Here is a 25,491-nt window from a genome sequence, read left to right as displayed (position 1 = left end):
AAACTCACAATATCTTAATAGGTATATTAATTTAATAGTGAACAAGTAATTAAAAATAAGAAAGTAATAACGATCGTAAAAGCCAATTTTTAATTTTTTGATGTATTTATGCATTATAATTTGGAAAAATTACTTAACTACACTCCTTTAATTATCTTAATAACCATTTATCCCTACTTATTATAAAAATTTCAAAAATCCCTTATTCCCCCAATTAAAAAAATATGAAAGATACATAAAGATTTCCCACCCTTTTTTTACCCAATTGACAAGTTTTACTTTACTAAAACAAAATCCTATTTTCAAGCTACTCACTTTCCCATTAACAACCCCAATTAAAATTTACCATATTAATTTTTATTCCTTTTTTATTTACCTACGTTTTAGGTGTATAATTGTCTAATTTGAATTCCCCATTCCACACGTTTGCAGTTTAACAAAATTTGAATTCAAGTACAAATTTGAAGCCATATCTATTTGATATTTTGTAGGAGTCTCCTTCTTTCTCTTCATCGTGTGAGTTTACAAATATTATGTAAGAGTGTAAATCTGGAGATGGTAATTCACAACACCAACTGAAGATGACATTGTTAACATAGATTAGTAATTAGTTGAGACAGGATGAACAAGTTTTTATGTTGTTTTGTGTTGAAGACAAGTATCTTTTGTGTTTTTTTAAAAGCTTATTGGTATTACAATAGTTTGTTAGTTATTAATGTTATGTGTTTTCAAGTTATTGTTTTAGACACAGTTGTTGCTTTATAATGTTAAGGTACAAAATTTTTATTGTTTCAGTTTAAGTAATTTTGACAGTTAATTTACAAAATGAAGTATATGACACTTAAGATCTAATGTGTATGATACATTATTGTTTGAGTTTTAAGTATTTTTCACTTATAAAAATGATGTATATGATACATAAGTTATAATATATACATGTATTAATATTGCAGTTATATATTTAGCAACTTGAATTATACGAATGTATATGATACATCATATAGATAAACAAACTAATCACAGATTAATATTACAGTGCAAAGCACCACTAGAATGTAATATATCAAAATTATAGTTCATAAGGCAATACACACGAAACATGTAGTACACATTTGAACAAGTCAAGTTTTGGGACACTAGAATTACTCATAAGGGAGTATACACGAAAAATATAACATATTTTCAATCATATGAATGTATCTGATACATAATATACATAAATAAACTCATCTTTAATTACTGTTACATGGAAACCCAACACTGTTGAGTATAATATATCAAATTTATAACTCATAAGGCTGTATACACTAATCATATAGTAAACAATTGAACAAGTCAATTTTTTCGTACACTTGAACAACTAAAAAGACAATATACACGTAACATATAACATATTTTCAATAATATGCATGTATATGATACATCACATACACAAACAAACTCATATATCATTACTGTTACATTAAAAACGCACCACTGTTGAATCTAGTTATTTATAAAAATTTATCAGTGGTATTAATACAAAGCGGATACATGCCGATTCCAGATGCATTCTTTTTTACTTCGAAATAAAGTTTCACACCCATGTCGTTTTTGATTTTCAATGGACATGATCTCCCTCGACAATGTATCGTATTTCAATATCCTTTGTAACAGTGTCGATCTCAAGCTCTGATAAAATCAACGTTTTCAGATTCACAAATGAAATGGAATGGCCAACAACAATACCATCAACTTTGTAACCTTCATAATTAACATCGCTTACCCAAATTCCAGAATGTCGCAGCAGAATTGAGATATTCATCTTCAAACCTTTTTTTTTTATTTCTTAGTATGCAGATCAACTTTTACAAGAATAATTTTGATTTATGAAGATCATCTGATTTAAAATTTGAATTTACTAATCAGTTACACAAGCTGTATAACATTAATTACATGATTTCAGTTACAAATAACAGAAATCAGATAATTACTCCTAATTAATAGCAGCAGATGCAAAATATGATGTATCAGGACTTATGTATCCCGTGCCATTTGGATGTATCCCGCTTCCTTGAATTTTAAGAAATTTTTAGTAATTTCAATTATAAAGGGGACAAAAGGTCATTTTGTATTTATAATATGTGCTTCCTATAATTTATACTTATAATTTTTCAATAAAAAGATAACTCCGGCCCTATACTTCACGTGGTATGGGAGGCCCATCAATGCATGAAAGCTGCTAATTCTGTACAAGAATGAAATGGATAAAATTGTGGTGGGCTAGCTATGGCCCAACAATGGAAAATTATTAAGTCCAATAGCTTCAACGCAACCTTCTAATTAAGGTCTTTCAATTTAATTAGTAATTTATATAAGTGGAGAAAAACTACACACATTTGAACAAGAAGTTGTCTATCATATAATATCCATTTACATAAATAGATTTGTGCAAGTTAATTCCATATATGTAGCGTTTATTATAAAAATAACATTTCCATTAATGTTTTCATGAGAGGCCTTGTCCACAATCTTCGATAAATAGGAACAACTCGATTGGCCTACTATTCTTTAAAATGTTCGACTTAGCTAAAATCCCTGGCATGAGTTAAATCATGTGAAATTTGACTATAATTTTGAAATTTATATTGTCATTAATTAAAATGAAAAAAATTACAATTTATATGACTCTTATATATAATTTTTGAATAACTAAATTATAATAATAACATCTTGAGTAAATTTAATTCAATCCATCTTCGAAAATGAATCAACATATTCTCAAATAACATATATCGTGTTATAAATTTTTAATTCAATGATCATTAGCGACAATAAAATAAATCTGATAAAGAGGACACATGTAAAACATACAAGGGCCAGGAGCTAGATTCATAAATGATCACAAAACAATACACCGTCAATTTATTAAATCTCAAAATATTTTATTTAAATGACAAATGTCTGTAGTTAATGTTGAGTAATTCTCCTTTTTTAAGCCGAAATATGAATTAAATTTAAAATTTAATTTAATATAGTATCAGAATAGGTTTGATGTTGTTGAATATCGCTGCCTTAAATATATACTAATTATTTACCCAATAAGTTGTCTAAAACTTTATAACTAAATAAAGAATTGACGTGTGGTAAAGTTATTGGCATGTTGTATTATTAAAGATAGTGAACAGCTGGAGCCTGGAGGAACTGAGAAGTGAGAGCTTACCATCTGATGTGTGCTTTGTTTAGAGTTTTGACTCATGCATTTGCTGCAATTCAATTGAATTAGAAATACAAAACGCGTGCCTATTAATACTTCTCAGTTTTTGGTTAATATATAATATATACTTACTTTTGACCCTTCAATTCAAACTTGTAACCTTTCAATATCTGCAAAAGCTGCATCCTCTTTGTCCTATTCTCTGGCTGGATAAATCACAAATGAACACATTTCCACTGACTATGAACAAAATAAAAGATTAAATACAATAACAATATCTCCGATTGACTTAAATCATACAAATCGATAAACTCGCGCATCTCGGACCAAAAATAAGATCCGGAACAAATAGTAATTAGTAAATAATGGAGCACCACTAAAATGATCCGAAATAAAATTAATTATTTCTTATCGCTCGATAAAAAAGTGTAATTTAATGGGGGTTAAAGAGATGAAGATCAGGTGGTCCCCTAGCCAGCTCATTCATTAGTGGAAGTAGTAAAAAAAAAATACAAGTCAAAGGTGAGTCAACCCATGGATGGCATCTGCACTGCAGCATCCTTTCAACCCTTTGTGCTCTGATTTTCTGCCTTCTTCTGTCCACACTCTTAGCTAGCTAGTAAGACTAATATTTGCATTTAAAACATTTTGAAAAAGCTATTCACAAACCCAATGTTTTTATTATTACCTTTTCACTTTGTGTATATCCTACAATATTTAATGAAATCGACAACACAAGTTTGAATGTGTATTTAATATGGTCAAATTTTCAGCCTATTTCTCGTCTCATTTAAAGCTAAAATATGATTTTTGACATACAAAGAGAGTGGATGGGTACTTAAAAGCCGAAATGATGAAAGAATTGATTTTAGGGAATGAATGAATGCACGGAACACTATATAACGGCACGTCCTAATGTCATTCAAAGACAGTAAACTAATAACACAAGAAAACGTCCATATTACATACCACTTGAAGCTTTAGTTTCAACCTACTTCTTACAAATATTTTTAGAAATTAGGAATAAGTAGGCGAAATTAAGATGATTTAAACAGGTAAAAAAAAGTGATAAATGACCAGTGAAATGTTATTTATGGTGAGTTGAAGGAAATGTAGATGGACATTGAAAATATTGAGGAGAGATAATTAAATAGGATATGATACATCGTTAACTGCATGACTTTAGATTAAAAGAGATGATGATTACGTATTGGGATATACGGAGAAAGGCCTAAATGCCTCTCAATATTTGAATTGATAAAAAATTAACCTACATCCATATATAGGTCCTAAAATACCCCTGACGTCCACCTCGAAGATATTTTTGAACCAAAAAGTGAATGTAAAGAGTATTTTAAGGGCGATAAGTGTGGTAATTTTTTCCTACTATTTATTTTATGTTATAATTTATTGTTTCTTGATCTTAATATTCACATTATTTACCTTTATCCTTCTTTTATGAATGCATGTAATGTTTTTCTCATTAGTTGTTATGTCCTTTGTATTTTTTTTAAAAAAAAATCATTTTGACATGTGATGCTTGAGTCATGTGATCTTTCAAAAGATATTTTCTTTTATCTTTACGAAATATGAATAAAATTATACACTTTATCCTCATCCGATTCCATCTAAAAACTACACTAAATATATTACTATTGAAAGTCAACTTATCAAAATAAGACTGAATTTTAAAACTTAAAACAACAACGCCTTCCTAGTTATATAAAAAACTAAAAGTATTGTTGGGAGTATATCCTAGTCTTTTTATATTTAAACTACACATTGTATGAATCAACGACCCAAATTTGAATATTTTGATGGGTACTTAAATAAATATGGTCAAAATTCCTGTTATTTTTTCTTGTCCTTTTATAAAATTTAAATTGAATTTGGACATATACATGGATGGGCACTTAAAAGCCGAAATTATTTTCCAAACTTTTTATATCCCAATCAAAGAAATGATTTTGGGAATGAATGCACAGAACACTATACAACGGCCCGTCAAGGAGAAAAGATAATGAAAAAGAAATGTCATTCAAAGACAGTTTCGATACACTTAAAAAGAAAAACATCTTTAAAGTTAAAAATAAAATTAAATTAATAATTTTTAAGTTAAAAAAATAAAAAGTTCAAAAAACATATTTTTTTATTTTTTAATTTATTATAAGTTATTTTAAATTTATTTTTAATTATTTTTAATCTTGTCAAACACTTTTTAACTTATTTTAATTTATTCTTTAATTAAATACTTTCAAAATTAAAAATTGACATATTTGACTAATTTTTAAGTCAACCTAAACACCCTCTGAGAGATAAAAAAGGCGCACTCAATGAAAAACATAACAAAGTGACAATATGGCTTCCTTTCCTATCGGATTCTATCCAAGATTTTGGGGTCGTTTGGTACGATGATAAGATGTTTTACTGGATTAATTATTTCATTTCTTATATAAGTTTTCATATAACTGTTATTTTAAAATTATTATTTTTATTTCACGTATTAAATGATTAAATCATAGCAAAACACTTATATCAATTCACGATATGATGAAGTAAATCAAAGATTCTCGTATTCAAATTTCTATATGAACAAAATTACCTTTGTTAGAAAGCGTTTTATCGAATTTTTCCCAAAAATCAGAGCAAACACTCGTACATTTATAGCTCAATTCCAAACGAAGACGACATGCGAAAAAGCGTCACCGTCTTTGATTTGATATCCATGTACATCCACAATACAGTCAAAGTGTGACTGTTATTTTGTCAAAATATAATTGTACTAACTATCCTCCTGCCACATTTTTTTATACCGTGGTCATTCGTGTAGGAATCATGTCAGTAGCCCTTTAAATTAGATATTAAGAATGGATCATATTTATACAAAATGTGTTCTTTAGCAAAAATAATACTCTAATTAAATAACAATTCTCTTATTATTATATGGATATGATCCATTTATCGTCAAAAGGATTTTTAAATTTGAATTATAAAAAAATTATTATCGCTATTAAATTTTTAAATTCAAACTATGAAAAGAAAAATTTGTTATCGAATAGACCAAAAAGTGTTTGTTCGGATCTTAATTAGTGTAGCAAATAAATTTCAAATATTGAATGCACAAAGGGATAAGAAAAGAAGACCCTCCCCTCTATGAATATAAATGTGATTCTTTCGCGATTTTGAATTTAATTGGTTACTACCAAGTACTAGGGAAAGTTTTCCTATTTAACAACCCTACAAAATATCCTTGCTAGGGAGTGGAAATTTGTTTAATTTTAATTTATTTTTTGGGCAAAAAAATCCAAAATCTATAAATAATAAAAAGACAACTTTTTCTTGGCCAAAATATAGCTGTTCAGTTTAAAATGTTCTTTTAAAATTTACCTCATAATTACTTTTATTTATTAATGACTCTGACTCATTTGAAAAGCATGATTTATCCAACAAAAAGTTTTTCACCGAAAGTGTCGATTTTCACAAGATTCGTAAATATAATCAGGAAAAAATCAATTCAATAGCTTACAATTTACAAGAAAATAGAACCAACAGTTATTTTCATATGATTATGTTATACTCTACTGCATGAAATACTAAAGCTAATTATTTTAATTGAACTTTATTGTAACGTAGATATAATCATAATTTGCATAATGACTTTTTATATAATATATCATCTAATTTATTATAAAAATAAAAATAATAATATTGAAATAATATTTTTTTAAAAATTATCTAAAAATCGAGTATCAAACGCTAGCTAGTCCTTATTATGTAGTGGTGTGAGAGAAAGAGGGGTCCTATTAGGAATTTATTTTTATATAAGCAACCATTGGCTATGTTCTGTTTTGTTTGAGAGTCCATAGTGAGTCTTGTTCATGGCCTGCTTAGAAATGTACAACAAAAATAAGTCATCTTCTGACCAAAACAACAACAAACTATACTCAATGAGTCCTAGAATCTCCTTCTCAAATGACTTCATTGATTCTTCAACTAATTCTTCTCAACACAATGAGAGGAGGGATTCCTATTCCCCTGTTTCCTCTGACTTTGAATTCTCCGTCACTAATTATACCATGCTTACTGCTGATCAACTCTTCTCTAAAGGCAGATTGTTGCCTTTTAAACACACGCACAAAACTACTACTATCAGAGATGAACTTCAAAATGACGATGATTTTACCTTGACCATACCCAAAAGTTCTACTACATGGAAAGGTTTATTAGGAATCAAAAAATCTAAGAAAAAACATGAAAAAACGCCTCATTCTACCAAGGTACCTTTTTTTTTTATTTAATTTATTTATAATCGACTCTTTTCTTTTTGGATGATTGTCTTGTTTATAATTTGCAGCAAGGGTACAATGAGTCTGGTAATGGAACAGATATGGACTTTCGTTTTAATTGAAATTGAAACTACAAGGTATTTTGCGGGGATGGCTTTTATGCTTTTTCAGTTTTCAAGTTTGGGAGAATTGAATCAAACATAGATTCTGATTTGTTTTGTGTACAACTTCAATTCTTATCATTTTCTACTAGTAGTAGTACTATCTTTTAGATCAATTGTGTTCTTTCTATCATCAATTGTTAAATATGGGAGATTTTGGCTTTACTTTTGATGAAGCATTGTTGGAATATATCTCTAGGTTGTATAATTTTGAGTTCACAGATGAAATGACAGCTACAAGGGGCATTTCGGCTAAAAATGATTGAGAAAGAATCTATCACTTTTTATTTGTCTGCTGTATTAAAAAACATTTTGTTATTTTACTTGCAGCATATCAAGACAAAGTCATATATTTCTTTTCAGCCTTGATATTTCTTCAAATTATTTTTCTAAAACCTAACCTAAGACTAACATTAATTAATATTATTATGGAAAAAAAAAACTCATGTGACTTGCAAAGTTCAACTGCAAAATACTGGTAGTACTAAGGTACATGACATATTATTCTTTATTTCCTTCTTGTTCTTCAGCTAGAGTATTATATTTTTAGTACTAGTAAAAAAAAGTATATAGATTAATATTAGAATTGAAAGTTAAGGGGTCAAATGACAGGCTGGATGAGGAAGAAGCACAAAACTCCAAAAGAGATTTCACTTTTACCAATCTGAATCTGAGTCATGAGAATTGATAAATGTGCATTTGAATAGTACATTTATACATATAAATACTATAAATTATAATGTCCATAGCGTGGGAGCTGCCGGTCAAAACGTACTTGGCCCATTTTGCAAAGAAGCTTCCTATTCCTATTCACGTTCAACTATGGTACCAAAAAACTCGTTTATTTAGTATTTAAAAGCTTTTCCAAAATCAAATGAACAGCCAAAAAAAATTATGTTTTGATTGGCAGTAAAAATTTATAATTAAAATAAGTTCAAAATAAATAAATTAAGATTCATCACTTCTCTTAGACTAAAACATCAAGATGGATTCCATGATTTTAACAAGCAACAAAGTTCTAAATGAATATTTCTCATTTTGAAGAGACTAAATTTCACAATTTCAAAAATACTCCCATATTTAATCTAAAGATGTAAAAACAATCTAATCCCATAAATGGGATATGAGAATGTAAAGCATGCAGACCAGACCATACCCTCTGATATACCCTCGATTCAAGTAAAGAGAGCAATTCTTTTCCTCATCTAATAAGAAAATTTTGAAACAGTGACTTAGAATATAGACTACTTGTACACACGAGACACCAGTCCTTGAATTTTTTTAGCTAGGTTTTTAGGCTTAAATAACAATAGCAGCAGAATTTAGCAATTGAAAAAAGTAAAATTATCATGTCCTCCTAGCTTGATATTACTACCAAGTACAAACTACTAAGATATACTAACAACATTCTCCCTTTGTACTGTTCCCTCTGATTTGCTGCATACATCATATAATATAGATAAGATTACCATGGAGCATTGACTTCTCCTTGAAACATAAGCTCATAACTCTCAGCTTTTGATTTCAGAGCCTCAACATCAGCAACATATTTTCCAGAAGCTTGTTTCAGTTCCTCAAGTTTCATTTCAAGATTCCGTATCTCATCTTCAGCTCGAGACCATTCCTTTTTAGCGTCCCAGTACCTCTTGGTGTCCGAAGCACCTTCAGAGTCGAATGCAAGACTCAGCAACCAGCGCAGACGAGTCCTCAAAAATCCAACATTCATGCCCAGAAGTTCAAAAGATTTCAGTGACTTCTCCCATTTATCAAATTCCTTCCGTGGGGTGGTGAGCTTGCAGGCTCTTACCATATCGGCAATGTTGACGACTTCAAAAATCATACCAGCAACCAACTTACAATGAAGACCTTGTAAAAGACGATCGTGAAGAAAAGCATTTTTACTGCAGCATAACTCATAGTACTTTCTCCTTATATGTTCAGGAAGTTCAGAGTCTATGCATGCTCCATTCACCAGAATGTGGAACTCCTCAAGGCTCTTAATGTCTCCAAAATTAACAGCAAGACCGGAGGACCTTGAGCCCTCTAAAATTTCTGAAGCAACCTCATCACTATCATTTCCCGACTGTGCCTCCAATGGCACAAGTTGTTTACTCAGATCCTCCTTTCGTCTCCTCTTTTGCACAACAGTTAAGGGAAGAGACTTCTTTTGACGCTTCTTTATATTATTACCAATAGCTCCCTCTGACATGCGACAAATTGGAAACAAGTTGTTTAGAAGAAAGACAAAAGACTAAAAACTATATCATGTTTCACAGAATGTTTCGGGTATAAAATTGATTTACTGACCTGCATCACTTTGCTTGGCGGGTGCATCCAAATTTAGAAGGCTAAGAGCTCCATCCACCTCCTTTAGATCATTTGCTCTTATGACATACACCTATGAAATCAGAAACCAAGTTTAGATAATGTTTGCAGCTAAATCTGTATATTTGCAGTTAGAAAACCATTTCTTCAATTTCCAGGTTTCTGCTTCACTTCATGGTGAGCATTCCTACTGAGATGTCCTATATAATATCTGACACTAGGCTTAGGACGAAAACTATCATCACTTGCAACAGAGTTTATCATGCTGTTAACTGGATAACAGTTGATATAATATAAAGCAACTTTTTGAATAGTCCTAATTCAATCAGAAATTGCCTCTCCAGCCTGCCAAGCGATGTAGTTCCACAAGTTTTTGAATCATCCTCACCGTCAAAATGTTTCTATAGTGTCACTGTTATATACACATGACAAGGACTGCCATGAATTTGTTTATCCACTGTGAAATACATTTTCTATCCTATCCATTTGCTTCAGTAAAAGGATGCACTCACTAATAGCTATCTTCTTACTTTTGGTATCTTAAAAAGAATCCACAATATTTGTGGAATTAATGTTTAATCAAGTAAAAGAAACAAGTGCAGACCTGCCCTCAAATATAGGCACCAAAGTAACCAAAAAAATTAAGATGAAAACATGTGAATTCTACCAATAGTATTTGCCCATATATTTGTTCCTTCCAAAAGATACATTGATAGATACTTGGTTTGAGGACGGTATGCACTAACATGGGCTCACAGTGATGTTGATAAGACAGTCTCCAGACACTATCCATGAGGCCTAGAAGTACAATGCTAGGAAACCAGCTAAGCAAGAAATGAACCACAACAAATAGTATGTTCCATCTGGATCCATGATAGGCTAAGCAAATACGTGAGACATGCTCTACCAAGATACCTGCAAACCTTACTATGATGATAGTTCTTTTTACAAACCTATGACACATTAGCATGCCTGCTCTACCATATTTGGACTTGAATAGTTCAGCACAAGGAAAAAAGAGTGTTTACTGCACTTGTGATAATGTCAGTCATCTACTTCCATCCTGTCCAAGCACAATGCCACAAAACTGGTGGCCTCAAAATTTGTAGATTACAACTGAAAGAGACTCAACTCTAACAAAGTCTCCCAGGATATATATTAGTATCAAACATACTAGAGTCAAATTCAAGAGCGTCTTCAATATCTTCTTCCAGCATTAATCTACAAGTACCATAATTCTGCCCAAATCTATTGGTTTAACAGAGAATGTGGCCTTCGGATGAGAATAGAACCATTTTAAACTGACCAATTCACACCCCTGTTGCAAAATCTTCATCGACGTGCAAATAAGTTGGCTTCACATGATGACGTCACTCTGATAGACCATGAAACGGGAAAAACAAAATCGACCCACAAGTAACAATAGTTATCTGCTACACTTCTGTACAAGTAGATAAACTAATACGGTAGCAAGCTGAGTCAAAGCATGTTAAGAAAAGAAATTTGGGAGTGTCACCTTGAACCTAGTAGGCTCGACAAGTTGAAAAACTAAAACATCTCCCTCAACCAACTTGTGAGCAGCAGCATACTTTCTCCATCCTGCACTAAGTCCGGTCTTTTCAGCAATGTACTTTATTTCAAACTCTTCTCCAGTCTCACTTTCAAGAATAACCGGAGTGTCCTTTCTTGGAAGATGGTTCTTGCAGAATGGCACAGGAAGCCCCTATTTGTATGGACAATATAAAACAAAAATTAGAGGATTAAGTAAATAATTACTTTGCTAAATCAAAAGTTAAGTTGCTTAGACAAAACTTACCATCCAAAAACAACTACCGACATGTGATCTAACTAACAATTTCATGAAGCTGGGATATTCATTTCCAATACTTAACAGGAACTCCTCTGCTCGAATGATGATTGGTGATTTCATTTGGGTAGCACTTCCAGACCCATCAGCTGCAGCTCTCTCTAGTTTGGTGCTTCAAGATAAAAGCAAATAACTGTCACTCTCAAAAAGTGAAGGTTCATGATTATGCAAGAATAGCCAAAGAATGTTTTCTACTGAAAGACTGACCTAATTGACCTGCATCCAGCAACAGCTACTCCCTGCTCAAGGATAAGAGGAACAGCAACAGAGATGTTAAAAGTAATTTCTTGGTAAAAGTACACAGTCATGGAATGTGACAAAAACTATAGTGTGTTAGAAATTTGGTAAGATCACAATTATGTTCTGAATCTAAAATTGGCATAAGCAAAAGCATCTCCTGAAATACAGTGTAAATGTCGAATGCAACAGGAAGGAAAATGATTATATCTCATAAAACCAGAAAAGGGATTACTACCATGCAAACTAATGAGTTATTTGGCATCACGAAACCAGCATGAGCTTTAGTAGAATGCAGATTATACCTTTAACTTAAATCTTAAATTTTGTGTAGTAATGATAACTCATTTTATTTATTCAAAATAATACTTGGCAGACAACTGAAAGAGCCTTTCCTCCCACTAGAATATTTGCCAATGCGAGTAATCTGAAGTCACTCTTAGGCATAGACCAATCTTAGACTCCTAGTTTGGAAAATGCAAGTTGTTTATGAATTTGAATAAGCTTTGAGTCAACCCTGATTGGTTCCATCCATGCTGTACTCAGCTGTCACAACTATTTTCTCTAGTTTCATCTCCTCTAATAGCTAATTGTCTATATTTTTTTATGCTCAATCTTTCAGTTTTCCTTTTTCAGTCTAAAAGGAAAGCGAAGTGACTATCTCAATTTTTTAAGTGAATCTTACTATCTCAAGGAGCTTAGCTTTTAAAGGACTCTTAATAAAGAAAGCTTTTTTTTAAGAAAGCAATCCTTTCCCATTATTTCATCCCATTGATACAGATAGGGGACTACCTGTGGAACCTTATTCGATGGGACTGCCGGCTGGGGGTTGGACGAGTACTCACTTCTACTTTAGGAACTCTACATCATATTACATTCACAAATACCAAATAACTACCAGTTTGACTTCAGATTTAAGCACAGAAAAAAACCTTAAAGGACTAATTAAGAAACCTATAACAGAAATAAGTCCTTTCATAAGTGCAGTTGTTGAAGTTCCCAAATAACTCATGACAGAAACAAAGATCACGGAGATGGGGTGGCCTGGTGGAACAGTCGGAGTAAAAGGCTAGGGAACCAAGCTAAGAGTTGGCTGGGACAATTTTTAGGGAAATGTTGTGGTTGCTTGCTTAAGGTAACTTTGGTAGCCAGGTTGCATTGTAAATCAGCCTGTTTTCTTAAGTGGTCGCGTTAATTACTATCCCAGGTTCAAGCATCAGCTTAGACAGGTTTGCAATTGATGAGATCCTAACTGTAAACAAGAGTTGGAGTTGTAAATACTGCTACCAGAATCACATTTTCCACCAGAGTGGGTTGCAAATTAACATAGCAATTAGTTGAACCGTTATCAGCAAAACCAGTAGGATAAATTGGTCATACATCAACTGATCCATAGGTTATCGATTGCTAACGAGTACTGTGTGTTCGACAGGAAATAGTTGATATGAAGAGAAGTATATCTCACATTGCTGGATTGGGACTGTTTCTTGAATACCCTTTTCTTCCTGAAGGGAATTGTTGAAATCTGATCAACCATCTCCTTAGGCTTCCTTCTTCTCTTACCCTGATGAAACCATTAAGCCAGATCCAACATCAATTCAGTAAATCAAGACAGGCAAATAACAACACAGCGAGAAAAGAGTACCTACCAGCAAAGAAGAAATTGGAGTTTGGGTAGATGGGGTTATGGAATTAATTGGAATAGAAGCATCAACAAGACTCAAATTGTCATTCCCCAATTTGGGTATTGCAAAATCAGGCTCAGGTTCAGGTTCTTGAGTTCCAAGTTGTTGATTTTCCTGTTCCTCATCAAAAACCTCCTTCTTGGGCATATCTGGGTAGGAAATCGAAACACGTTCTTGATTTGGGGGTTCACTTCGATGAACTACTTTAATCTTCATTTTCCTGATGGAAAATGGAATAAAGATTGTACCTTTGAAGGGATTTGTTCTTTTTCCTATCAGATCCTATTCCTATCACTCCCCTGGATAGAAAAAAAAAAATGTGATGCACACAACAACGAAGACTAGAATACAACTACTAGTAAAAGAAAAAGATAGAAAAAACCCTTTTAGGTGTTGGGTGATAGGCACTTTTTTTTTTCATTCGGTTAATCAAACAAACACAATTAGAGATCCATTTTTGTGGTTTAATAATCTTTAGCTCGATTACAAAACATGAACCATTTTTCACTATACTGGCATACTGTCGTGTGTGTCTCTAGCCACCTGGTTTACACGTGTAACTTGTTAAAGCTACCATTCCTTGAATCTCCTGATAATGAAGAAACAGTTATTTGCCAGTCTAGTCTTGTAAACACTGGATAAAATAATGTGAATATTTTAGCAAAGTTCTCTCATATAATATATAGTCTAGTTAGTATTAATTTTGTGTAAATGCAAGAGGAGTTTGTTGTAAGTTGTAAGATTTATTAGTGGCCGATCAAGTGCCTCATTCAACAATGTAGAATCCATCACCAAGATTTTGCATTTTGGGCCAAAGTACTAGTAGGGTTATAATACTAATTCCTAGTCAGGACAATACTTCATGTTATATGGAATAGATTCGCAATTATCAAAGGATTCTAAAATAATAATTATAAAAAATACAGTAAACCTGATTTGGTTTCTACAATGATCCAGTTCGTGTGCATTTTTCCTCTTTTGCTTAAGCTAAAAAGACTACAATGACAACTTGACCTATAAAAACAATAAATGGGGGTTGACTAATTACTTGGGCCAAGCTTTAAATTGTATGGTCAACTATAATGCCCGGAATGTAATCTAGTTTATATTTTGCGTTCCACTGTAGTAAATAATAAGAGTAAAATTTATTAAAGTAATAATTGTCTCTCGATTTGCTCTGGACAAGTAAAAGGAAATTTTTTTAATTTTTGATATACTTGACGTGTAAGTGTCATGGTAAGAGAATCAATCAACTACACTTTTTGGGATTTTTTTCTTTAACAAATTGGAATTCAACTCCCATTTTTTGGCACACTAAACTTCATATAAAAAAATAATTATACAAGAATAAGATAGAAGTTAATTTATCGCTCTTCGTCATATATCTATAGTAATTTTTAATAGTTATTAAAATATAGTGAATCTTTTTCACAAACCTTGAACATGTTAGGTTCCTAATTTGTCTATTCAAATGTTTAGCCATAAATATTTGATTGAACCAAATATTGAAGCACACAATTTGAAGGGTTTGACCAACTACTCCCCTTTTCTTTATTCCTTCATAGAGTGAAAACAGAAAAAAAGAAAGTGAAAGATTAAAAATATATAAATGAAAAATTGGTGTGCCTCTTGCAATATTCCTTATTCTTATAAAATATAGAGTAACTATTAGTATAGTTTTTCCTATTGCAAGAGTTATTAAATGATTGTGATTTTGTTGATAATTACTCAATTAAGATAAAGAAAGTTCAGTGTTGGAATAGGACTTTATTTTAGGTTAGTGGTTATGTTTTAATTTCATAATTTAGCTTAAAAATAGGTTAGAGTCAAAAATTAAAGCGTGGTAGGCTTAGACTAATCATCCTCAGCAGCCTACGGAAACTTTCCTAATTGTGCTTCAAACACGTAATCCAACCAAAATCTTATCTTATCATCACTACTATTATTTTCACACAAAATAAAACACATGCAATTTATTCTTTTTAATAAAAATGGCCATTGGAATGTGTAAGCTAATGTGGCTTATTTTGCCCCACCCAAAAAAAATTAAATTCAACCCCTCATTTCTCCTATAGTCACATTAAATTTAATGTGATTTTACAGAATCATCGAGGTACTTTTTACAACAAAAAAATAACAGTTTAAAAGTGCTTTATTCTTTATAGATTTTATGCATGTGTTGAATCAATATTAAAGACAGAAATAGATTTGTATGTGAATAACATGATCAATTCTAAGCATTAAAAAATAAGACAACTTTCTTAATTAGGCCCTCAATGAGGTACCCTGTTTTTAGCGACTAGTTGAGTGTATTTTACATGTGTGTTACGTTGATAGATAAAATTATGTATAAAAAGAATAAAATTATTTTTAAAAATTCCGTTGACATTAAATAAAAATTATATCTATTTAAATGATAGGAAGTTCATACATGGAGATTAAAACGTTATATTAAAAAATATGAATCTCTTCCTCGAATATTTTGAGTTCTTTAATTATTAATTTATTTATTTTATTTTGCCATAAATTAAATAAGATTTATATGATGTAACAAATTGTTTTTTAAAGTGTTAAAATATTAAGAATTTCAATATAGTTCAAACAATAGAACATTATTTTAAAGTACTATATATTGAAAGTTCTTATACTTAGTACAAATAAATAAAAAATTAATAGTTATAACTTTAATTAATTTCAAAGTCTTTAAAAATTATGATATATCTGTAATAACTAATTTAGTGCACCTTAATTGCACATGTGTGTAGACCTAGAAGCTACTCCATAAATCACAAATTTGTTGAAATAGAGTAAAGTTATAATTTATAATTATGGTCCCAATGATTTACAAATTTCAATACTAAGCTAAAACAAATTATTAGGTCATGAATGATTTGTTTATAGCAATAACATAAATGATCTCAATATTTAGCAATAAAATGCCCAATATTTAGAAGAAAAAAAATGTATTTGAGTTATTACAGACAAAAAGTAAATTGTGGGATCTTTTATGCCAAATTTAGGCCATAATATGATCGTAAAATTCCTAATTTTTCCTAATGTGATTGTGATTTTATTCTGCTTTATATCTTTTATGATGTCATCATATTTAAAATATATTTTTTTCTTGCCATATATTTTTTGGATTCTTTGATTATTAATTCGCCTAATCTCTTTTATCATATATTTTAAAACTTCTTAATTTTTAAATCTTATAAAGATAATTAACTAATAATTTGAGGAAAATAATACTTTGAAAAAAATAATAAATGAAAATTTTTATCTCTTATAAAGTCTTGTAAAGAAGGACAAAGAATTCAATCAATATTTTAAGACCTTAATACTTTTAAAATTATATGTTTTTCTTAAAAGAAAATATTTTGTACCATCATATTCCAATTTATCTGTCTTATTACTCTTTTAGTTAGTCTTTTTTTTTTAATATTTTGTTTGTCCTGATTTTTAATTTTTTGCTTAGGCCATGGATTATAAGTTTTAAAGTCGTTATCATTCCAAAATAGGCCGCTATAAGCTTAAGGTGCATTAACTATTAAGAGAAAAAATCAAGTAGTAGAAGCTACATTTCTTTTTAAAACTTTTCAATACTATTTCTAACTTCATCGCCTCTCTGTTTCTAGAAGACAAAACATATCTACTTAGTAATTATTTTAATTATTGATGAAAGAAATTAAACCAGTAAGAAAAGTCTGCATAATTATTGATATTCTAATTTATTTTAAGAAAAAGAGGCACACCAAATTTCACAAAAAATTAATCCTCCTATGACTATGACTCGTCCTTAATTACGCCATGGACCAACACAATATAATTCCAGCTTAGCTTCTCTCTTTAAAAATTTTATTAGTTGCCTTTTATAATTCATTCTTGAGTTTCTGTTATCTGACCAAAGAAAAAAAAAAACATGACCAACAACGTAAATTCTTGGTTCCAGGGTGTTTATGTTGTTTTCGCGTTTTGCTCTGCTTTATTTTTGGGTGCTATCAAAAGTAAGTAGTACTAATTTGTTTTATGATTGTTGTTGATGCGAAGGGGATTTTGGAAACAGACTCTCGTATATTGTTGTTGATCTGTGTTACTGTTGGTGGTTCTCAATTGCATAATTTTTCTGATTGCAGGTTTGTTGGTGGGTCCAATTGCTGGGCTAATACTTATAATAGGAAATGTTGGGGTGATTTTATGTCTGTTCCCAGCACATGTTTTCTGGACAATTTACACCCTTGTCAAGTAAATGTCTAAGGCGATTCATTTATGTTGTACAAAGTTGAATTTTTTTTCTAATATGTGGATATGTTGACAATTGAACAGGACTAATAGGTTTGATGCACCACTTAAAGTAGCTTTGTTGTTCGGTTTGCCAGCTTTATTTGGTATTTGGTTGTGTTTAAGCTTAGCTGGTAGTATTTTTGTGGGAGTTGGATATGGTTTCTTTGCTCCTTGGGTTTCTGCCTTTGAAGCTTTCAGACACGACGATGAATTTAATAAGTTTGTTCATTGCGCTCTGGTAAGAACCAATTCTTGACTTTTGGTTCTATACTTTAGTATTGTTTTTGATTAGGTTATTTTAATTTTCAGGATGGAACATGGGGAACCATAAAAGGTAGCTGTACTGCTGTTAGAGATTTTGCAGATATGTGTTATCATTCATATCCAATGTATTTGAAGGAACTCCGTCATTCCCCTGCTTCTCTTCACCTTCAACCTTTTAGGTTTCTTTCTAATTTCCCTTTCTATGTTTTCTTTTTCCTCAAAAAAAAAAAAAGGAGAAATGGAGTAGAAAATTCGAATTTTCAGGTCAGAAAAAAAAATTAGTAAAAAATAGGGGACAATCATAATGAATTTTCTAAATGTTATACACGTTTTGATTTTCTAACAGGGCTATATTATTATTAAAGCTCTACTTACCACAAATTATTTTGATGACGAAGTCAATAAACTACCTTGGACTCAGAATAATAAATGGATTTGACTTTCTCCGTGCCCTCACAAAGTCACAATGAACACATTATAGTCTGGTGCACAAAACATCCTGTGTTAACGAAGTTGGGAAAGGGGTACACCTGTTGATGTAGACAGTCTACCATAATGCAAGCATTAGTGGTTGTTTCCACGGCTTGAACTGGTGACCACACAGAGGCAACTTTGTAGTTGCTCCAGAATAAAAGAGTAAAAATCAAGAAAAGAAGAAGGAAAATGGTAATGCATTTAGTCTAGAAAATGATAAGAGATAAACTAGAATACAAGAAAAAAATATTTTATATGATTTGTGGGAAGAGTTTTATATCAAGCAGGAAAAAGAAAAAAAAGGATAATACCAATCAAAGTTATATGCAAATAGAATGTTCCAATTTCTTATTTGGCTACTTGCATCTATTCAATTCTCTTTTTGATAACCAGTAAAAATAATGTGCAAAATGTCATGTTGCAGATTCATCCATGTACCAGGATGTATCATGGTTGGTTTATTGGGACTGATTGTGGAAATTCCTCTTTACACTGCTATAGCTATAGTAAAGAGCCCATTCATGTTGTTCAAAGGATGGTACAGACTCATACATGATCTGATAAGCCGCGAAGGCCCATTTCTTGAAACTGCTTGCATTCCCATTGCGGGATTAACAATCCTACTGTGGCCTCTTGTTGTCATTGGAAGTGTCATAATGGCTGTTTTCTCCAGTTTTTTCATTGGATTATATGGAGCTGTTATCGTCTATCAGGTAAATTATTCCGTAATTGCCTCATTAGTTTCTCAGTTCTGTCTGCTGTTTTAGTGTGACCGTCGGATTTATCAGTAGTTAAAAACTGTGATATCAGGAGAGGTCCTTCCAAAGAGGTGTTGCTTTCGTGGTTGCAATGGTGGCAGAGTTTGATGAGTACACAAATGATTGGCTTTACCTTAGAGAAGGGTCCATTCTTCCAAAGTAATTGCTTGAGTTCTCCCTTAGTTCTGTATACACGGTTTTCATATTTGTCAATGTTACTGATCATCTTAATCGCAGCCAGACCTCGTTATCGGAACAAGAAGGGATCCAATTCGTCAGATTACTCTGTGAAACGAAACAGCTCAGTACAAGGTAGATTAAACTCGATATTTGCTGAAGCACCTGCAATGCTCGTGCCAAGCCTAACATCATCTAGATCAGTGCGGGAGGCAATACAAGAAGTGAAAATGGTGCAGGTGTGCTTTTCTTTGTCTCTTCCTTTCTGCCTAATCTGCAAAATACTGACAAACATGTGAAATGGCTAATTTGCGAAATGCTAACAAGTAACATCTTTATATGTACTTTGAAGATTAATTAAGTAAATGAAAGTATTCACTCTTTTAATAACTTAAGCTTTTAGATAAGATAGTCACACAATTCGACTTATCTTTCATAAACAGAATCATAGTTTTTTTTGTCTTATAAACCATGAAATTGGGTAATTGACATGTCACAACAATGAAAAGGTGTGGCATAACATGATGAGATCATGTGAAATAAGGGGCAAGGAATTATTGGACGCGAAAGTGATAACCCCCAACGACCTGGATGATTGGTTGAAGGGAAAACATGGAGTTGATGTTGCAGTCATCAATGTTGGTTTAGCATGTTATACATTTCTACAGATAATCTTTTATTCCATAAAATCCGGATCAGATGGATTGTTCCTTCTAGAGGATCTTGAGATCACTCAGCTGAACAGACCTCAGGACAGATTATTAGACTGGTTTTTCCAACCAGTTATGGTCCTCAAGGAACAAATTAGAGCCCTGAGCCTAGAAGAGGGTGAAATGAGGTTCCTAGAGAAAGTGGTCCTTTTCGACAGCAACTCTGAACGCTTTAAGGCCTGGGAAAATGGAAGCGTAGCACCTCAGGATTCTCTCAGGGTAGCTCAAATTGAAGGCATAAGCCGAAGGTAAGCCTCTTTGTTTATATCTTCATTACAAGCTTGCAGTGTTGAAGCAAAATTTGTGTGTGGTGATGATACATGTAGTAAATGATGAAGAATTTATTCTGTTGGTTTGGCAGGATGGTGGGAATGATTAGAAGTGTTTCTAAGTTTCCAACTTATAGAAGGAAATTCAGACAGATAGTGAAAACATTGATCATGCAGTATTCCACTATTCCCAGAGAAGGTTCTACGAGATCTGTTCCTCGTTCTGTAAAGAACAGTTCCACCCGATCAGTGTCCACAAGATCAAATGGTTCTCTCGAAATTGTTTAAACATTTTAAGTATAGATTAGTGATCTTTAACTCCCATCGTGGTTATTTAAGAGAGTTCATTAAGTATATCACTGTTGAAAGACCAATTTTCCAAGCTCAAATATCTTCCCACGGACATCTTATATGAATTCATCAACAACATCAAGAAAGGTCATCAAAACTCTCACTATCAAGTAAAATCAACGTTTCTTAGAGATCAGTACAGTTGTATTTTTGTCTCCGTGTGATTAGAAACTTGTACAGACATGACTTTGTTTGTTTTCCTTTTAAAGGTCACTCCCGAAAAGAGCAAGATACAGAGTTAGAGATGATGTAAAATTACTTTATGTTTTTCAGTCGATAAGATACTGGATCATTCTACATTTTGCTCCAGATGAATGATTCCATTTTCTATCGAACTCCAATATGTTGTATTCTGTAGAGGGGATGTCTTATACAATATGCTATCGAACTCAACTGTTTCTATCTATCTAGCATATCTTGTAGACCAAAATTTGGTCCTGCAAAACGGATATTGGTGACTTATTTCTTTACATCAATTCAAATTATGACAGTAACTAGCATTGCCTAATCATTTTGCTTCAATGATTTGAATCTTAAAGCTAAGTAGCTAAAGTTTTAGGGCATGTGTTAAATTGATTGGTTAAGGAAACGCTAATTGGAAAAAACAGCGAGGAGAAAAGACATTTAGGAGAAAGACAACTTTGAGTCTCTTCCAATTAACTTAAAAGAAGTAGTTTAAGTAAAAAAAAAAAAGTCAAATTTGACTTTTAAGTCAAAAAAATAAAATATAGGAAGATATCTATTTTGGTTTTAAAGTTATTTTTAATTTTATCAAACACTTTCTAACTTATTTTAAGTCATATTTTGACTTATTATATGTTATTTTAGTATTTGTCAACAGTTGCAGAAATTAAAAGAATGACTTAAAAATAGAGTTGACCAATTTTTAAATCGATTCAAACACCCTATGAGAAATGAGATCTCCAGCTTTACCTGGTTATTTGTACATAGTTCTTTGAAGATTCTCTTATACTAATCCTGATTATGAAATAACTTTTTAAAGCACTATTAGTCAGATTTAGATTTCCAAAGCATAATTTACAAGATAAATAACCTCTTATGATATATATTTCTACCGTCAAGTCAACATGAACCAGATAAAATGAACCGGGCACTGAGGAGTAACTAGCAATTGCTGGGTCCCTTTTCGTTTATATCCTTTATTTATACGCGACAAAAGAACTTGCAGCAAAGTCATAAGATGGCTTTATACCAAATAAAGATGCATGATTATGTGCAGACTTTAATTTTCTGTCCTGCCGCATAACAAATAGTGCTCAAATTGTAGAAAGTAATACACTTTTAGTGTAAATTTTTTTTGTTGACGGTGTATTCTTACACTAATTAACAACATATATAACTTAAACTCAACATAATGTACTCAGGAGAAACATTGCAAAAAATAAGTACATTGGCGGTAATTTACTACTATAAGAATGTTGCACCAAAAGAACACTCAAAAAGGGTAATTACTTCAATTAGTTGATGCACAGTTAGCATTTAGCCACATTATTGCAAGGAACTATAGAAACTTATTAGCGTGTGTGATTTATAGGACATAGGTTTGGACCATGAAAGTCGTTATTAATATTTGCATTTATAGTAGGTTGTTTAGATCACGCTCCTCGGGTGCAACCCTTCTCCAAATCATACATAATCACGAAATGATTTGTGTAACGGATTATTCTATTTATTAATTAATTTATTTAACTATGATTAAGTAATACGTATTCTCACATAATTATACATGACTAAAGTTAAATTGTTTGTTTTGACTCAAAAAAAAAATCATTTAACTTGGTTTAAGTTGACATCTATGCCCTCAAATTTTAGGTGACAAAAATTGAACAAATAGACACATTCATTTTACATAACATGCTACATAACGATTTTGTGTCCTATAGAGTGTTGACATGTATTATGCCAGGCCACTTAGAACTCAAGTCTCTGTTCAATTTTATATAAATTTTAAGTGTCTACTTGTATAAATATCATATAAGACCAAGATAAACGGAATATTTTTATGTAATATGCAGATGTAAAACTGATACCGAATATATATTTTCAGCAATAGTATACACTAAAATTACAATAGTCCACAAATCAAGGTATACAGCAGCAGGAGTACAGTACCCTAAATAAGGAAGCCTATTTCAGCAGATCCAAGAAGAATGCTGGAGTAACAAATGATCTTTTACCATTTCTTTCAATTACAACAGTTATCCTCAAACAACTTTTGCTTCATGCTAATTTTAAATTTTTGAGCACTTCACTAGTTCATGTGTTATTTTCCTAGAGCTAGAAGAAGCAGACATAATGCAAGTCAGTTTTCTTGCATAAGAAGTTGGAGTATTTTCTTTAGCAATGAAACCCAAATTACCAAAAGAGAACAAAAAAAAGTAATTATTTGTTTCACCCCAACCAAGTACTTTGTGACTGCATGGAGAGGTCCACACTACTAAAAGCCTGTACAAGAATAGCTTTCCTTTACTCAGCAGTCAGCACGTGTCCGTAACTTACACGGCAAGCTCTATTGCTGCGTTTTTCTCTACTCTAACCTATCACTGCCTACCCTCACAACGCCTCCACCAAATATTCCATTCTACTTCTTTTAGTCACAGAAGAAAATGTACATTTCCAACAGTATCAACAAATCATAAGTACTGTAACAACGGCCTATTTTATAAATTTAATTTCGCCCCATTACGAAGGAGGTTAAGATCGAGAAGATATCAAACTCGAAAATTAGGTCTTATATAGGAAATGATGATTTGCAGAGGCAGCTTCTCGGTTAATATTAACACAAAGAGAGATTTCGTGCTCCCGGCCTGTACATATTCAAATTGAACTCCCGCCCCATGGAAACCACAATCATAAAGCAATAAAATAAGACAAGTAGTACTAGTACTAGTTTAAAAGAGTGAACAGTTAAATATACTTGGAAATACTACTAACAAATTAGATTAAGAAGCAACTGATGATCTTGGCCTTGTGGTTTCATTGTCGAACCCATTCATAGCGACCTTCCAATGGCTCCTCTTTTGCAAAGTCAAAGTTGTATCTGTTACAGCACGCACTTTCATGAATAATGCAAAATTTTGAAAAAAGGAGATAGGGAGAGAGAGAGAGTTTTGTACTTTTCTGCAAAGTGTTTATGGAGATCTTTCTCGGCTGCAGCAAAGAACTCATCAAGCTCAGCCTCGGAGGGCATATTTGCCTCTGTCAATCGGCGGCGGCAAGATTTAGCATGTTGTGGTTTCGGTGTGGATTGAAATTCAACTTTGAATTTGCTGGATGATAGTATTATCTCTCTACTGCGGAATGATTCTTTGTTTTCAATAAACGTTGAAAGAAAAGACGGATCTGAAAGTGAATTGAAACGCCATTAAAATTACACATATTTACCTTTCTCTCAACTCTGAATAACTGGTTGCGATTTCCACACTGTCCTCCTGAAAAATTCGAAATTCGAATTTCAAATATCAGTCCGCCATAAATTTCACCAAAATGAACAGTTATAGAACGGCATGACAATTCGCTCCAATTCTAATGCATTACTATCAGACCTGAAAATAGTAAAGCAGAAAAATGGAAGAGCGGAACTAGTAAAATTCAAAGAGTTTAATTTCACATACATCCAGATCTAAAAATTTCGAGCTTCCTTTTGTGACATTGCTTGATTCATTATCTCCAAAACCAGATGCTGAAACGTTATCAAAGTTAGAACTCACAGCCGGTTCACACAACACAGTATTTCCCTGGGAACTAAGCTCGCTTGCTGGAGATTCTGAAACTACGGAATTCCTTCTAACACGAGCTACAGTTGGTGACATCTCCAAATCACCATCACGCTTCTTCCTCTTCCTTGTATCAACCACCTCTAAAACCTCCCGTTCTCTTGTCATCTTCACTGCTACCTCCGCAACCTCCATAATCACAACTTCTCCAATAATTCCCTTCGACTTGCACTTATACTTTCTTCTCATCAATCTCTCTCAAATTCTAAGTAATAAACTTGAACAAGTTACAGAAATTGTTTGTTATATAAATTGGTAGAATTGCAGAATTATGCACACCAGAATCGTACGATCTGACTGAAGATATCCTCTTTTGCCGCAGCGCTGCAGTGGGGAGAGAGAACAAGTGTTAGAGACGGTGATGGTGATAATGATGATGATAGGCATTCCGTTGAATGATTCGATTAGGTTCGTATTATTGGGCGCTTCATCTTGTGGTCCACCATTGTGACGGATCTTTTTCCTACACTAACGGAATTCTGACGTCGCCGTTAAGCGGATAAATACTCCGTTTATAAGTAAAATATATAAGAATAAGATAAATATATTATGGACGGAAATACTAATGTTTAATTAGACATAATTGGACTAACAGATAAGGTTAGTAGATAGGATTGTACAACCAGGATTAGATTACACTAGTGACTGCTCAC

The 25,491-nt window shown here is 32.1% G+C and overlaps 4 protein-coding genes across 6 annotated transcripts; 2 read left to right on the top strand and 2 right to left on the bottom strand.

Moving 5' to 3' along the window:
• Positions 1-7,025: 7,025 nt before the first annotated feature.
• LOC107010405 lies at positions 7,026-7,902 on the top strand. Its single transcript, XM_015209688.2, has 2 exons — positions 7,026-7,473; positions 7,551-7,902. The coding sequence occupies exons 1-2, from the start codon at positions 7,075-7,077 to the stop codon at positions 7,602-7,604; spliced, it is 453 nt and encodes a 150-aa protein (XP_015065174.1). The 5' UTR covers positions 7,026-7,074; the 3' UTR covers positions 7,605-7,902.
• Positions 7,903-8,817: 915 nt separating this feature from the next.
• Positions 8,818-14,400, bottom strand: LOC107011846 (B3 domain-containing protein Os01g0234100-like). 3 transcript variants are annotated; one of them, XM_015211504.2, is made up of 9 exons: positions 14,301-14,400; positions 14,006-14,056; positions 13,722-13,906; positions 13,538-13,636; positions 12,043-12,074; positions 11,785-11,947; positions 11,485-11,691; positions 9,951-10,041; positions 8,818-9,845 (listed from the first exon to the last, which is right to left on the bottom strand). In XM_015211504.2, the coding sequence occupies exons 3-9, from the start codon at positions 13,902-13,904 to the stop codon at positions 9,109-9,111; spliced, it is 1,512 nt and encodes a 503-aa protein (XP_015066990.1). In that variant the 5' UTR covers positions 13,905-13,906; positions 14,006-14,056; positions 14,301-14,400; the 3' UTR covers positions 8,818-9,108. The 3 variants fall into 3 exon arrangements, with proteins under 3 accessions (XP_015066990.1, XP_015066989.1, XP_015066988.1); XM_015211503.2 differs by having other exon boundaries at positions 13,722-14,056; positions 14,301-14,318; XM_015211502.2 differs by lacking the exon at positions 14,301-14,400 and having other exon boundaries at positions 13,722-14,237.
• Positions 14,401-17,498: 3,098 nt separating this feature from the next.
• Positions 17,499-21,490, top strand: LOC107009455 (uncharacterized membrane protein At3g27390). The gene is made up of 9 exons (XM_015208791.2): positions 17,499-17,761; positions 17,891-17,999; positions 18,081-18,276; positions 18,348-18,481; positions 19,201-19,489; positions 19,587-19,693; positions 19,776-19,950; positions 20,221-20,669; positions 20,783-21,490. The coding sequence occupies exons 1-9, from the start codon at positions 17,677-17,679 to the stop codon at positions 20,976-20,978; spliced, it is 1,740 nt and encodes a 579-aa protein (XP_015064277.1). The 5' UTR covers positions 17,499-17,676; the 3' UTR covers positions 20,979-21,490.
• Positions 21,491-23,771: 2,281 nt separating this feature from the next.
• On the bottom strand, positions 23,772-25,263 carry LOC107009341 (cyclin-dependent kinase inhibitor 1). The gene is made up of 4 exons (XM_015208656.2): positions 24,677-25,263; positions 24,447-24,493; positions 24,179-24,355; positions 23,772-24,102 (listed from the first exon to the last, which is right to left on the bottom strand). Exons 1-4 carry the CDS (start codon positions 25,025-25,027, stop codon positions 24,039-24,041), a joined length of 639 nt encoding a protein of 212 aa, XP_015064142.1. The 5' UTR covers positions 25,028-25,263; the 3' UTR covers positions 23,772-24,038.
• Positions 25,264-25,491: the final 228 nt, after the last annotated feature.

Source organism: Solanum pennellii, chromosome 2, assembly GCF_001406875.1.
Source record: "Solanum pennellii chromosome 2, SPENNV200".
NCBI lineage: Eukaryota > Viridiplantae > Streptophyta > Magnoliopsida > Solanales > Solanaceae > Solanum > Solanum pennellii.
This window is presented reverse-complemented; position numbering and strand designations above follow the sequence as displayed.

What these genes read in the sequence shown, in the direction of transcription:
- LOC107010405 (XM_015209688.2), top strand. Translation starts at nt 7,075, where the DNA reads ATGGCCTGCTTAGAAATGTACAACAAAAATAAGTCATCTTCTGACCAA. An exon ending in AAACGCCTCATTCTACCAAG is followed by an intron (nt 7,474 to 7,550) that starts GTACCTTTTTTT and finishes TATAATTTGCAG; the next exon opens with CAAGGGTACAATGAGTCTGG.
- LOC107011846 (XM_015211503.2), bottom strand. Translation starts at nt 13,973, where the DNA reads ATGAAGATTAAAGTAGTTCATCGAAGTGAACCCCCAAATCAAGAACGT. An exon ending in GCTGGATGCAGGTCAATTAG is followed by an intron (nt 11,948 to 12,042) that starts GTCAGTCTTTCA and finishes TTTATCTTGAAG; the next exon opens with CACCAAACTAGAGAGAGCTG. An exon ending in CGCCAAGCAAAGTGATGCAG is followed by an intron (nt 9,846 to 9,950) that starts GTCAGTAAATCA and finishes GTCGCATGTCAG; the next exon opens with AGGGAGCTATTGGTAATAAT.
- LOC107009455 (XM_015208791.2), top strand. Translation starts at nt 17,677, where the DNA reads ATGACCAACAACGTAAATTCTTGGTTCCAGGGTGTTTATGTTGTTTTC. An exon ending in CTTCACCTTCAACCTTTTAG is followed by an intron (nt 18,482 to 19,200) that starts GTTTCTTTCTAA and finishes GTCATGTTGCAG; the next exon opens with ATTCATCCATGTACCAGGAT. An exon ending in GAGCTGTTATCGTCTATCAG is followed by an intron (nt 19,490 to 19,586) that starts GTAAATTATTCC and finishes CTGTGATATCAG; the next exon opens with GAGAGGTCCTTCCAAAGAGG.
- LOC107009341 (XM_015208656.2), bottom strand. Translation starts at nt 25,027, where the DNA reads ATGAGAAGAAAGTATAAGTGCAAGTCGAAGGGAATTATTGGAGAAGTT. An exon ending in CGAAATTTTTAGATCTGGAT is followed by an intron (nt 24,494 to 24,676) that starts GTATGTGAAATT and finishes CGAATTTTTCAG; the next exon opens with GAGGACAGTGTGGAAATCGC. An exon ending in TATTCAGAGTTGAGAGAAAG is followed by an intron (nt 24,356 to 24,446) that starts GTAAATATGTGT and finishes ATCATTCCGCAG; the next exon opens with TAGAGAGATAATACTATCAT.